The sequence below is a fragment of the Phyllopteryx taeniolatus genome, chromosome 20 (assembly GCF_024500385.1).
Source record: "Phyllopteryx taeniolatus isolate TA_2022b chromosome 20, UOR_Ptae_1.2, whole genome shotgun sequence".
NCBI classification, from domain to species: Eukaryota; Metazoa; Chordata; class Actinopteri; order Syngnathiformes; family Syngnathidae; genus Phyllopteryx; species Phyllopteryx taeniolatus.
In genome coordinates, this window is record NC_084521.1 from 6,587,499 (window position 1) to 6,602,094 (window position 14,596).

The window sequence follows — 14,596 nt, forward strand, 5'->3', positions numbered from 1 at the left end:
TGTATTTGTGATTAACGTAATGCTATTGTAACTGAAAAAAGAAGACATTTCTAAGTGTCCCCACACTCCCAATTCCATGATAAAAATGAAAAAAAAACTTCAGTTTTAAAGCTTGTTGGGTATCAGGAGAAGTAAAGCCAATCCCAAAAGGAGAAAAGAATGAAACCTGTTTTGAATAACATAATTGTCATTTGCTTTTTTGAAAAGCTATGGGTGGAAAAAAAATTGCGATAAGCCATATCGCCCAGCCCCAACATACTTATTGGGCCTGCACAGGTTGCTGTTTCTCATTTAACACTCATGGATTCGCTGTCTATTATAAAGTCATTTTTGCAATTTTAGTGGTTGCCCTGGGGTTTTAATAAAAAACAAACAAAAACAAAGCATGTTCCTTACTGCTGTTTTAAACACGATGCAAGAGACCTGTTTTCCATAACGATGTTTTCAATATGAGAAAAATTAATGGGTGAATGTGACTTTTTAATATACATGCTAATGCAACACGTACTTCTGTTTCCGTGGCAACGCCAACCTACGTACCCACTGCATATTATTATTGAAGAGGTGAGGGGAAAAAATCTAATTTTAGTGAGATGGACTTGCCACATGGTAATAATATAAACATGTGAATTATTAATATTACCAGCTTGTCACTCTCACTTGAAAATTTCTATTTTTTTTTTGCTTTTTAACATGCAGACTGCCCTCCCGTGTACTGCCTGGGTCGAGGCTCATGCCACGTGGCGGAGCACGGACCTGTTTGCATGTAAGCTGCACACATACACATTCACACGCACACACACTCCGCAACTCCCGTTATCTTGCATTGTGAGACGTCGGACATAAAAATTCTATCTGTCTCGCTCCGTGAAGCATGTTGGAACCTGTAAATTCTCCTGGCTCTCTTTCGCTGCCAGGGTGAGCATCTTCTTGCCTTTATTTATCACAATGGTGTCTCCACGGAATTATTGATGGCTCCTCCTGGTCAATATTTAAACAGGATGCATCCGTCTGGTTGGCTCTCTAAACATCTCTGACTTCTTTTATTTATTTATTTATTTATTTATTTATTTTGAGGGTGTGTGGGTGTGAGAGGTTGCTTCAACTCCATCTGAATAATTAAGGGGCTACATGGCTTAAAATGGTTTGGAAAAGACTACTCTAAAGTATCCAAAATGCTTTGTTTTGGCTTTTTTTAAGTGTGCAAACGAGGTAGATAGGGTGCGACAACTCCGTGGGGATTAAAGGGAGCGCATGGGCTAAAAAGTTAGGGTAAGACTCTAAAAGTATGCAAACGGCTTTGTTTTTATGTTTTTTAAGGGAGTGTGAAGGGTACAGTGGGTGCGCCAACTATGGCAGGGTAAAAGGGTGCATGGTTTAAAAAGTTAGGTAGAAAGTTTTTTTAGGGTCTGTGCGGAGGAGATGGGGCGTGCCAACTCTGTCGGGATCTTGACGGGGTGCATTTTCTGACTGAGTTGACGCACCCCCTCTCCCCTGCACACACCCTCAGAAAAGGTTTTAGAGCAGTCTTTATCGATTAAGTTGGTACACCCCTGTCTACCCCATACACCTTTAAAAAACAGTGAAAACAAAGTATTTTGGATAGTTTTTGTGCAATATTTCCCCAAGGTTTTAAGCCACCCCCCGCCCCCCCACAACATCCCGAGACAATTGGCGCACCGCTTCTCTTCCCACGCATGCCATGAAAAAAAAAGGCAAAAATTAAACCTTTTGGATACTTTTTAAGCCGTGCACCCCCTTTCAAAGCAGTGTGACTGCCAGGACAGCACAGGGCAGCTCTGTCCAAGGACGAAGGCCCGCCGCCATGACCACACACATGACGGACCCTTGTCCACACCCCTGCTTTGGATGATAACGACATCCCTGAGAGATGTGTGTTCCCCATTAGAAGCGCGAGGAAAAGCCAGCTGATAGTGAACAGATGTCGACTTGGACGAGAAGGGCCCTCCCTTCTTTGGGAGAAGGGCCCTCTCGCTACACACACAAACACAAGAAAATCTTTCGCAGCTTGTCTCTGCTTCTGTCCAGCTTTGGAATTCCAACCACTACTGACTGTCAGGAACATGAGGAATTGCTTATTTTGTCATATTTTAGCATAGCAACTGTTAGCAAGTTAGCATTCTACCTATCTCAGTGGACTTCAGCACTATAGCACCTGTCCATTGAGGCACGAGATGTTCCCGAATTCAGATTGCATGTCCACGCTGGTTGTTAGCATGCTAGATGTTAGCATGTTAGATATTAGCATCGTAAGAATGTCCATTTTGTCAGGGTTCTTACAGCGTTTACATGTATCCAGGTGTTATCCGGGCTGGACCGGCAACCGTTGCCATGTAAGGACGAAGCCGCCGCTCTCCTCTCCGACGCCACCCGATCTCGGCGACACGGCGTTGGGTAACATCTGAACTTTTCCCACCACCACATCTACACAGACCAATTAATAGATAACAAATCTCTCTCAGACGCGGTATATACCGGCATTGCCCTCGGAATGCTGCTGCTGGTTGCTGGCGTGGCCGTCTGCGTCCTGGCTCTGTGCAGTAAACGATGCCACGCGACGTGAGTTGTATCGCCGATAATGCTGATAATGATGGTGAGCTCATTTTTTGCTTCCTCCTCCGCAGGAAGCGCAGCCCGACGATCTACGGGATGATGGATCACCCCACCTTTGACTGGAAGTCAGAGGTGACGTCCGATCCATCATTAGACAATTCTTCTGAGGCATCATTACATGTTCACATTCATACCAATTGCAATACAGTAATCCCTGGCTATTTGTTATCCCTGCCAATGTTTACAGTCCAACAGCCTTTATAGTTTAAACTGTACACATACCACAAAATATACGATAATTTCACACTCATTCTATATTACCCTTATAAATAAATGACTTAGAGATCATTTGATTTTGAAAAAAATTCACCACAATTGTGCATGTACATACACGTGGCAAAGACTCTTGTTAACTTCTTCCGCTAACAACCCAGGCTAAGCTTAGCTCCTTAACTGCAGCTTTTATAGATAACAAAAAAAAATCTTTACATTTTTCTTTAGTTTTATTAACAATTGCATATTTTTAATGGAATTCTAAATTCATTTACATTCAATTTATTTTATTTTACATGCTAATCTTTTATCATTTTCTATGAATTCAATGCATTTTGAATTGATTATTTTTTAATTTGTTTTACATTAATTATATTTTTCTATGTATCTTGACTATTTTTTACATTTCATTTTGAATATAACTGACTATAGTTTTAGATTTGATTTTTATTTGTTTTTATCGTCACCATTTTAAATCATTTGTTCTTTTTATTTTTGTTATTATAATAATAGTTGTTTCTAATATGCCCTGTCTCATGTAGCTAAATAAGGTTGCCAAAATAATATCAATATGATGCAGCGCATTTCTACACAGAAATGATCATACCTTTTTTTTATATAGCTCTCTCATTGGATCTCATTAAATGTCCATAAATAGAAAGTGTGTACGATGACAACAATGATTTTTTTTCCCATGGGCCATTACGTTAGATTTAATTTGAGACATTTGATTTGAACGCTCCCCCATAAAGTCCTCATCAACACTTAAATCCTTTTTTTCTTTTTGTTCACGCATGATTTCAGTTTCGCCGCCGTGCAACCAGACGCAGGAACGACGCCGGGGGTCTCACAATCAGCGTGTACCCTTGGAGGATGGAGGCGGAGGTGAGGCGTCCCCCCCCCCCCTTTTTCTGGGGTAATTTTTTCTAATTGGCAGATGTCAATAGACTCTTCGTTTTCCTCACCCGGCAGAACTCGTCCCGGAGGGACGCCAGACTGTCCTTTGCCAATCCGGTGTACAATCATGATCATCTGCAGCCCGATGAATGCAGGAGCTCTGAGGCATAAGATAAAAAAGATGAACTGTGTATATGCCATATGGACGCCTGCTGTGGATTGGTATGTGAACATACTGTAGCTTGACTTTTTTTCCTCTGGGAAAGTGAACAGATACGTACATGGAGTGATGTAACCAAAATTAGGTACAGTAAAGTATATCAACGTAGTCAGATCAGATATTTTTTCCTGGTCACTTGTTGCAAGGCAGAATTCCCAGGGCTCGATCATAGCTGCCCCATTGGCCAATGAAAAATATTCATTTTTAGTCATTTTGAATTACGACAAGTAGAGGTTGATCGATATCAATTGTTGCTAGGCAGAATATTACAGAACGCAATCATAGGCTAATGAAAACCTTGCGATACTACGCTGTCAATTCAGTTCAGCCCGTGTTTACTTGCTAATTGTTACGTTGTTATAATAATGTAGCATCACACATGCTTTCCACACGAGCAGATGGGATTTCAACAGTCTGTCATTCTATTTGTAAATGTATTAAATTTACATCGTTACTTTGTTTTGATTCAGATTTTCTAGGATGTTAGCATTTTCTCTATTCTCATTTGAAATACTACCCAGCTACTTAGCAGGATGTCAAATCCTTATCAATGCACCTTTGCACTTTCTCTCCTCTGGTTGATATTTTTCTATATGTTAGTATACAGACTGTTAGCCTGTTGGCTTTTTATTTTTTAAAACTCCCCACATACAAGATATAAAATACTTATATACAATACAATGTGTATAAGAGAGTTCTGACCTCAGGTTGCTATCTAGCGTTACGTTAGCATGCCAACTATTAGCACGTTAGCATATGATCAATCTTCTTCTAAAATACCACCTACTACAGTGCATGATTTAAAACCCTCATCAATCTGTGTTAGCACCTTTGCAGCCAGATTGCTATCTTGCTACATGTTAGCATACCAACAGTTATCATGTTAGCATTATCAATTCTCATTTGAAATAGTAGTGCACTACAGGGTATGATGTAAAATCCATACAATGTGATAATTTCTGACCCGTTGTTGTCTTGCTATATGTTAGCACGACGAGTGTTAGCATCCTCCCTATCTCAATGGTCCTAGCCGATATAGCCCCATTGAGGCACAAGATGTTCCTGAATGAACATTATTGGTCCACACTGGTTGTTAGCTTGCTGTATGTTAGCATGCTAGCTGTTAGCGTTGTTCGAATTTCATTTAAAAAAATTTTTTTAGGGCCAAAGTTAAAATACGTATAGAGATAAACTAACAATCTGTAACAAATGCAGGGTGATAGATTAGCAACAAGTGGACAAAAATTCCCATTCCCCCAAAAAAGACAAACTCAGCTCAGTGCTCGTTTGCATCAACCCAGTGACATTCGAACCGACGGCCTGTGGTCAAAACAAAAGCACTTTATGCACCTTTATGCCAAGCTTGCACACACACGGGTAGAGATTATGAGGCCATTATTGTTTTTGGTTTGTTTTTGTGCGTCTCTGGTAGCTTCGGTATTCACGCCATTGAATGGCATGTAGAGCTAGCACAAGGTCTTTGTGGATGTTGTTTTTGTGTTGTTGGTAGGCTCAGCTCACTCCCATGGGGGAAGGTTTATGTCCCTTGTCCAACCAATTAGACCAAATATAATACCTTTCTCAACTGTCTGCTGGAAGATTTACTTTGCAAGTTATCGCTACAATAAATGAGTAACTCACTTTATTTAGTTGAAAACTTAAAGATGTATTTTTGGTTTACTATTTGTTATTATTTGTTTGTTTTTTCACTTTACATTTTATCTTTACCTTTTAATTTTATTAAACAAGGTAAATTCTTGGTTTGGACCATTTGAAATACAACACCTTTATCCGGACATATCTTTTTATTTGAAAGCGCGTGAGCCTTATTATTATAATTACTAATATAGATAAGCGGTATAGAAACTGGATGGATAAATATCATCATCATTATTATTAATAAATATTATTGTAATTATTATTGTTGTATTGTATTGTTATTTAAAAAATAGGACATTATTTTATGGCATATCTATTTTAGAAGTTGTAATTTTACTTTTATCATATTTGTAATTTTTGTAACATTTATTTTGAAAAACGCGTAAAAACTAAATGTGCCTTTATTGTAACCCACAAAAAAATATTTTTGGGCAAATGTTTTAATTGTAACCTATGGCGACCATTGCAATATAATAGTAACACTCGAGTTTCTGTAAGATTTCCGACTAAATTAGCAGAAAGGTTGCATAGTAATTGGATGAAAACAGGACCAACAGGACAAACGATGGTGTCAAAAAATAAATTCACTTCGGTGAGTGACATCTCTGTTAGCATGAATCTAAATATGCTGAGCGGACGACCTTGTACAAGTGTGCTCACGGCTAAATTAGCTCAAGTGCACGTTGGGCACTGATTGCCTCAATAGAAGATGAATTGACCGTGATTGGACGAGATGGGTATGCGCAGACGAAACCGATTGGAAGAAAGACGAAAGAAGCTTTCCTTAGAGTGACGAGCTGCTCCTATGAGGTAAATCCATCAGACGCTTTGCCATCATTGTTCTGGGTGCATATACATTTTTGCCATGAGGTGGGCGCTGATCAAATCAAGCTACAAGATTTTACGCAGGAAAGCAGCTGATGAAAAACCCCTGAAGACTTGTGAAGGTCACTCTGCAAATGCTGAGTAAAACTATACTCACTTCAATCACGACGGTGCACAAACTCAAGTGTCACATTGTGAAGTGTAGGCATCCAAGGGATAATTTCATTTTTGTGCCATACAGTTTTTTAAATATTATTCCCAAGCCTTTTCACTGTGGGAATGAATAGCTGTCAAATTTACCAGAGAATATTAATTCCAAGCTAGACAAATAGCGACAAAAATGACATTTTTGAGTCGATGTTTATCTTAATTTAAACTAGCGCCATGCTTTAACATTTAAATTTCAAATACAATTTTTGTCCACCTACATCCTTCATTTATCTGGTGATGGTGCTAGCTTCCCCTCCATTCAAAGCATGCAGCAAAATTTCATACATATTACTGCTTTGTATGAGGGTGGCTCAGCAGTGAAATGACAAGCGTGTCATTATTGATAATGAAAAATTATTTGTATGTAAAAAGGTTTTGTAATTTTTTATTTAAAACTATTGATTTATATTTTATTGATCTCTTTAGCACCTTTAAAATACAACATATGCATTTATAATAAACTTTAACCCTAACATATGTGAATAATGAGATGTATTAACATTTTGAATTTTACATTTTTACTTTTCTGTTTAACATAAAATACAACAGTAGCCTTTCTACTAACGTTTATGACTAATTGATTTAGACAAATGAGGGGTACATTTTTTATTTATTTTATTTGCATATTTATCCACCAGATGGCCGCTGCATTCCCTCATTCAAAGCATGTATCACTATTGATGTTGGTTAGGATGTGTATGTAACACTATGGAAGTAATGCAATAGTAAAATGTAATTGATAATTGTTACGTATAATTCAGGCTAAAGTAGCTTGACTTGTTTAAAGAATAAACAAAAATATGAATCTATAATATTTGTCCAGCTGTTTTTGGGGAAGGTGACATTTTTTCGTGGTAAGTCACATATGGGTGATGATATTTTAAGGCCCTTTCAACTGTTAATATTTGATGCCAGCAGCTGAGTGATTTATAAAAGCGTTCCTTCATTTTCTCAGCTTTTCCGTGACCACTCCCGGTATTCCCACAGCGAGCTGCGTCTTTATTGTTAAGTTCTCCTCCCTGCATGAGCGGCAAAAGGAACGCCATGGCAGGGAATGGGGGGAAAAACACCGACCGCCACCTCCCTCCCATGTCTGGCCGTCTGTGAGGAAAACACACATGATGGTGATGTAATGCTGTCAACACTGTAGTGCTTGTACCTGCTTAAAGCTGCCCACAACTTTTGGTGCGACATCAAGAATGTAAAAAAATAAGAAAACTCCAAATGTATGTTCATAGCATTTTTTCACCAAGCTAATATTAGGATTTCCTAATATTGCCTTTTTTTTTTTTGCCTTGCCTTTTTTCTTTTTTTCCCCCACTACCTTGCAAATTAATCATTTTCATTCAGACATTCCACTTTTTGGGACGTACAGCACCATACTAGGAAGTCAGCCAAGAAGTTTAATCAACATCTGATCTGATATTTTAAAATAAATGTAATCAGGATTTGTGAGTGTAATTTCTAAGTGACATTAAAATTGTCTTACTATTGCACATAGCTATCGAGACAGACACTTAGCAAGCTTGCAATAGACTACTAGCAATATATTAATAAATAATTATATTATTAACAGTACATTATTTGGTTAACATGTTTTGACATTTTCACTACAATGGTTTATTACTTCTCCACAGTAGTTATCTAGTTAAACAATATTCAGTATATCTAGATGTTTGTTGACGTTTGGAGACTTTCCTTAATTTGTCACTTCTCCGTGGTAGTTGGCTAGTTAGCAAGCATATACAGTAAATAATTATTTGTAGGTTCTCCGCGCTAGTTTAGCAACAGATAGATAGATCGATAGATAGATAGATAATTTGTAATTTCTCTACTGCAGTTAGCTATCTTAGCGAAAGATGAAACCGCGAATGGCGGTAAATGGTTCGTTTTCCGGGTGTGTTCTCGCAACATCCCAAAAGACGCAATCTCGTTGGCTGCGAGGGCGTGGTGACGTCACACGCGCACTTTCTTTTTCTCCAGGAGCGCAACACTGGACCGCACACGCGCGCGCGCACACACACAGCACACACATCGGAGCACACCGGGAGAGCACAGATGTGTTCAACTTTTGCCTTTTGTCACATTTGAATATTTCATTCCTATTTTTTGTTCTTCTTGTTGGTTCACTTTGGAAGCGGAGGCAGCGCAATTGTGTGGGAGCAGAAAGCACCTCCGCGTGGAGGACAAAGCAGGTTTTTTCCCCCCCTTCTTTTTATTTTCTCCGGGAAGACGAAGGAGAGTTGCGGGGTTCCGCCGCCTCGGAGGAGTGGAGGATAACGGGGGGGGGGGGGGGGGGGGGGGGCTAGGAAGACGACCACCTCTCGGATATCCGTGGACATGGCGCTGGAGAGGAGACTGGACCTGCTGCTCGGACTTGTCTTGCTTGTGCAGTGTGTCCACGACGCCGGAGCCCAGACCGGTGAGAACCGACAACAATGCCACCCCAACCAGACACACATGCAGCCCAATGCAGAACTGCTTAGTTACAGTACACTATACTCCATCATTTGCTTTCTGTTGCACTTTGTTGACTTGAAATGACATGTATGAGTGAAAAAGACGCTGTCATGGTAATTGTTTTTACAAGCTACTAACTAGAAAGATTTTACAGACCATATTGAGTGTATTAACCCCTTTTTGTGGTCTTAATCGCGCAAGTAAGAAAATGTGGGAAAAAGGCAAAACATATGGCTGTTATAATCATAACATCATCATCACCCTAAGCAAGCACTGAGCAATTCATTGGTTTACAGCTAGGAGTTGGACTAAATCCATGAAAACATGATCATTATTATGCATTGGATTATGTATGTGGCAGCATGGGGACCTAATGGTTGGCATGTCTGCCTCGCAGTCATGAGGATCTGGGTTTGAATCCTTCTTTCCTCCCATTTTCCCAAAACAGGCATGCTAGACGGCTCTGAATTGTCCATGGCTTTCACTGTAATTAATGTAATAATTATTATTGGCGACGAGTCCATGGTGTACCCCGATTCTTGCCCCAAAAGTCAGTTGGGATTAAGTTCTTCGTTGAGGACTCGCGCTATAAAACTCAGATAGAGTTTAGGAGGGGCTTTTTATCACACTTTTTTTTTTTTTTTTTTTATTAACTAAAAGTGCATCCAAAACACTGCAGCTCTGCTTAGCTTTAGGTTTTGACATAACAGTGCTCCCATGTAGTCCAGCGACTTGAAAGCGCACCCGACAACACTGTTAGAGGACTAAAACGTCGCTTCCACATAATATGTCTCTGGATCCTTTTCAGGAGCGTAATAATTCTTCCTGTGCGGTACATGAATGCACCTTCTCCTGTACTGTATTCGAGACAGGGAGGTCACGTCAGTTGTAGTCCTCGGAGAAAAGTTGTCATCCCAACATCAGTACGCCGCACACGACAGCCTCGTCAGCCCCCACCCCACCCCACCCCACCCCACCCCACCTCCGCCACGGCCCCCTCCCTCCTGGAGCATTTATTGCTGCCAGTGCATTTTCACCAGACAGTGGTTCGGTGAATATGTTCAGCTGCTGACAGCGACTGTAAATTAAAACAGTGTGCGAGAAGCCCACCCTCCCCATCCCTTGCTTTTTCTGGGAGAGATGCTATTGGGTGGCACGTGTGTCGTATTTATGCGCCAGCGTGGTTTGACAGTTCAGTCAGTCAGAATGCGGACCGCATTTGAACGTCCTTGCAGTAGGGAGATGGGCTGAGTTACTCAAAAGAACTCTCAACTGCATTTTTTCTTCTCCTATGACTTGTCCTTGTTTGTTATGTAGGACAATATTTTTAGATATCTGGCTGAGGTGCTTCCTCACTCCTAGACTGGAACAGGCCCCGTAGACCAGTCCTCTCTCTAAAACACCCTGTAAAGGGAATGCAGAGATAATTCAGATGAGATTCAGATAATTGCTGGAAATGTGCAAAGACTGAGAACTATATAGTACTCAATTGTGGAGAGATAGCATCAAACTGTTTTTCATCATTTCAGTGTTCCCAATTTTTTGGGGCGTGGCTAAAATTAGGCCCAGGGACGCACTTGGTCCCTGGCATGAGTTGCCCGTCCCCCACTATATAAGAACTTAAGCACCTTTGTTCGTGTCAGCAGTTACCGGGCACAATTGCGACATACAGTTAGCTAGTGTACCATGGGAAAAAAAACACATTGTGTCAAACGGTACCTCTTTGTGGAAACATCTGGGTGAAATTACACAACATCCTGCCAGTATAATTCTTTTTTTTAAAGATGTGATTCTCAGGAGTGGCACACAAAATTGGAGCTGATTTCCAAGATAATTTGCGACCCCATTGGAAAAAGAGATGTTCCTCTCGGGCCTGGAATGCGCCGGCATGTGCAATGAGCGTGAGAGCGGTGGTGGCGAACGAGAGAGAGCGGGAGAGAGGGAGAGAGAGTGGCCGGTGTAATGATGTGGTTTTCTTTAAATGCCTTTGCTCAAGGCTGTTAATGTGCTAAGATTGCGGCGGCGTGTGGATTGCACCCGGATACACTGTAGCTTAACGTTCCTGAGATGTTTGAGAGTATGGGACTTTCCCATACTGTAACCATGCATCATGCATTGGGCGACCACTAAGCAGCCCGAAATGTCTGTGAGAAGTCGGGGCCGTATCGAAAAGCCTCTGAGCTCGAACCACCCCAAACACCCCCCCCCCCCCCCCCCCCCCCCCCCCTCCCCCCCATATTCTGGTTATGTGATTTTAATATGCTGCGATTGGCTGGCAACCAGTTCAGGGTGTACTCCGCCTCCTGCCCGATGATAGCTGGGATAGGCTCCAGCTCGCCCGGAACCCTAGTGAGGAGAAGCGGCTCAGAAAATGGATGGCTGGATGGATGGATTTTAATATGAAAAATATATAAATCTATAATATTGTCTTTTACAAAACCATACAGTAATGACATACAATGAAACCGTTTTTGACACATTTACTGCTTCAATTCATTGTGCTGGTTCTTCTGGTGTGCGGACCTTGGCCATCTGTGGGGTGTATAGCAGACGTATACATATACATGAAGCAGGTCAGTCGCTGAAGTGAGTCAGTTAGTCGTAAGTTAGTTGTTCTTTGCCGATGACCTCTGAGTTTACTCATTTTATCTGTCTACATATGTTGCGCCACCGTTTGTATTCAATTTTCTGTTGCTTAAAGCATTATAACACCGATACCTGGCTGATATTCGTTAGCCTGTCTATGGCATTTACCATTATGTGTGTAAGGTGGTTGTTTTAAATACACAATGTATAATTGTCTTTGTTATATGTCTAGTTTGACAGTAAACCTCAACTGCGAGTGGCAATAAACAGTTCAAAGAATACTTTGTGAAGTGTTCACTGTTTGCCAAACAGCTGCTGTTGTGAACCGAGTTGAGTTTACTGCCCCCATACAGCGCTCATATCTCAAATTGTTGCTCGCGATTCAAAGAAAAGAAAAAAAAAATCAGCTGAATGATGACACATATCTCGAAAAACTTTTAAGTTTATTCACTCTTATCTCAAGGCACCACTGTTAACCAAAATAATAGTCTCGTCTCAATTTTCTCAAAAATGTACATACATTTTTTTCGTCTGTTGTCTGACAAGGAGCAGAATGGCAAAAAATCACTACAGGTGTTTGATCCATGAATCGAGTAACACATTTCGAAGAGAGACCTCTATGCCTTTTGTGACTTTTCCAGTCTCTCTGTATACAGTATCTGTTGCAACCTGCTGATGAAACTCTATGATACTCTAAGCTTCGTGGCCTCTTCATTCTGAAAACATCCTGTTTGAAGCCATGCAATGGTGAGGTACTGTTGATCCATTCTTAGGTGTTGTCTTGGTCTCATGATGTTATGATGTCAACAGCATGATGGAGATTTTAATACCAATTTTAATTGAACCAGGATATTTACTGTTCCAATCATGGCTCAAACACTTGTGAACTTTGTTTGTTCAGCATGCAAAATTTAACTGGAAGAGTCACAGAAAGGTATTAGAAGTGTATGTGATTGGAAATTAAATAGCGATATTTTGCTGTTCCGCTCCTTGTTAAAGAACAGCAAGTTGTGCAAAAACACTGAAAGAGTGAAAGTGCATAAACAAGTTTAGAGAAGGTCAAACAAGTTAACCTGCTAGATTGCATTCTGAAATTTCACCGGGAAGCCCTAACCTTCGGTAAGTAGTGCACTTTTAAACATAGACACAGCCATAGCCCGGTTCTTTATTGCCTGTCTGAATGACCTGCTGAAAGGGTCTGCTGTGAATGCATCACTGGGGTTGGGTGCTTTGAGTGTGGGGGGATGCATGGACAGGATTGGGGAGGGGGAGGTTTATTGCGCTGCCCTCCACGACGGCCACGGCGAGCCTCGCCATACAACCAACCCAGAAAGAGGGGCTGTCACCCGTACCAGCATGGAACAGCAACACCAGGCCGGCGCATTAGTCACGCCCTGGAACCTCGACTCTCCCTTCCACGCCCACTCGGGCCGCTGTGGAAAGAAGCTCAGACGGGGGCGGCTTTAGAGCTCAGGAGTGGCACGCTGGGGTTCAATAGGCGCCCGAAACAAAGAGCCAAGAGGCCAGTAGTTAATGAAACGCAGCGCAGTTAAGCTCCTCTTCAAGTTTGCATCATTGTCTTTTCATGTGGGCTCGCCAGATTCACATCTCCCTGTGGTTGCGGGATGTGCTCAGCGCAGCACTCCACATTCAAGGCCCGCTTGAAAAGGTCACAAGCAGGGAGACTTGTGATGGATAAGAGTTCAGTGCGCGATGACAAGCAATTTCCGCCCCTGATCAACATCTTCTCTTTTTCCCCCCACAAATGATTGGAACGCGCCCGCCTCGCCAGCAGCCTGCTGCACCGCTAGATATTTAGTCATTGGCTAGAGAAGAATAAAAGTCACATTTTGGAGGAAGGATAAAGCCTACTAAAGCGGGCTACACATATATCATACACATACTGCTCTTATAGCACAACGATAGCACCACCAATTATCATGAGTCTCCTCACCCGAACCAGCAGAGGTGGCAAAAGTACTCAACTTTGTATTTATCCATCCATCCATTATCTGAGCCACTAATTCTCACAAGGGTCGCGGGAGTGCTGGAGCCTATCCCAGCTATCATCGGGCAGGAGGCGGGTTACACCCTGAACTGGTTGCCAGCCAATCGCAGGGCACTTTGTATTTAAGCAGTAGAAAAGTACACTTTTACACCTGTATGTGTATGTTATATTGTTAGTCCCTGAGTGCTCCATCAATCAGTCAATCAAGATCTCAACCATGGTTGAATTTATCTCCCGTCTTCCTGACTGTATATTTTCTGACATTGCCAGATATTTTTGCGAGTTTACTCCTGAATGACATGCCGATTAAATATCACATTTGTAAGGGAAACTGACCTGTGGGGCTGAATTTTTTCTTTGAAGGACCCTTGGAAATGGTAAAAATGACAGCGATGGCTGCTTCAAACATAAATGGAAGACTTTCTGTGTATTTACAGGCATGGGTTTTGGAGAATTTATTTTTGTTAGTACAACCATTAGACCTTCCTTTTAAAAGTCATGTTACTAAAGTAAACTGTCTGAATTTTTTAAATTTATCTCAAGATTCAAATTAATTTTGCTGGTTGCATTCCTTAACCAAAGAGCACTGACGTCCGTATTATTGGGAAGCTTTTATTTTGAAGGTGGTTTTCGCCACGAGTTGGTGACCTATTACCGTAATGCTTAGTATGAACAAAATTAGGGGTGGCTGGCTTGACTGCTACTACAAAGTGACACGCTTACAAAGCACAGTTTAAATTGTAAGCTATCAGTTACGCGGAGGAACACGGGAATCGAGCAGCCGCGAGAGAATTCAAGATCAACGAATCCATGGTTCGCAGGTGGAGGAAGCAGGAAAACGAGCTTCGCCAAGTCAAGCAGACAAAAATGAGTTTCCGCGGGAA

The 14,596-nt window shown here is 41.3% G+C and overlaps 2 protein-coding genes across 3 annotated transcripts in view; both read left to right on the forward strand.

Moving 5' to 3' along the window:
• The window catches only part of malrd1 (MAM and LDL receptor class A domain containing 1), a 30,516-nt gene extending 24,793 nt beyond the window's left edge, over positions 1 to 5,723 (forward strand). Inside the window, exons 28-33 of the mRNA XM_061757792.1 lie at positions 700 to 766; positions 2,321 to 2,415; positions 2,484 to 2,580; positions 2,646 to 2,706; positions 3,652 to 3,732; positions 3,820 to 5,723. Coding sequence (XP_061613776.1) covers positions 700 to 766; positions 2,321 to 2,415; positions 2,484 to 2,580; positions 2,646 to 2,706; positions 3,652 to 3,732; positions 3,820 to 3,915 — 497 coding nt within the window. The 3' untranslated portion in view covers positions 3,916 to 5,723. The remainder of the gene's footprint in view (positions 1 to 699; positions 767 to 2,320; positions 2,416 to 2,483; positions 2,581 to 2,645; positions 2,707 to 3,651; positions 3,733 to 3,819) is intronic.
• A 3,221-nt stretch (positions 5,724 to 8,944) lies between these two features.
• The window catches only part of plxdc2b (plexin domain containing 2b), a 69,481-nt gene continuing 63,829 nt past the window's right edge, over positions 8,945 to 14,596 (forward strand). For both annotated transcript variants that reach the window (XM_061757790.1, XM_061757791.1), the window contains exon 1: positions 8,945 to 9,080. In XM_061757790.1, the coding sequence (XP_061613774.1) occupies positions 8,999 to 9,080 (82 nt within the window). In that variant the 5' untranslated portion in view covers positions 8,945 to 8,998. The remainder of the gene's footprint in view (positions 9,081 to 14,596) is intronic.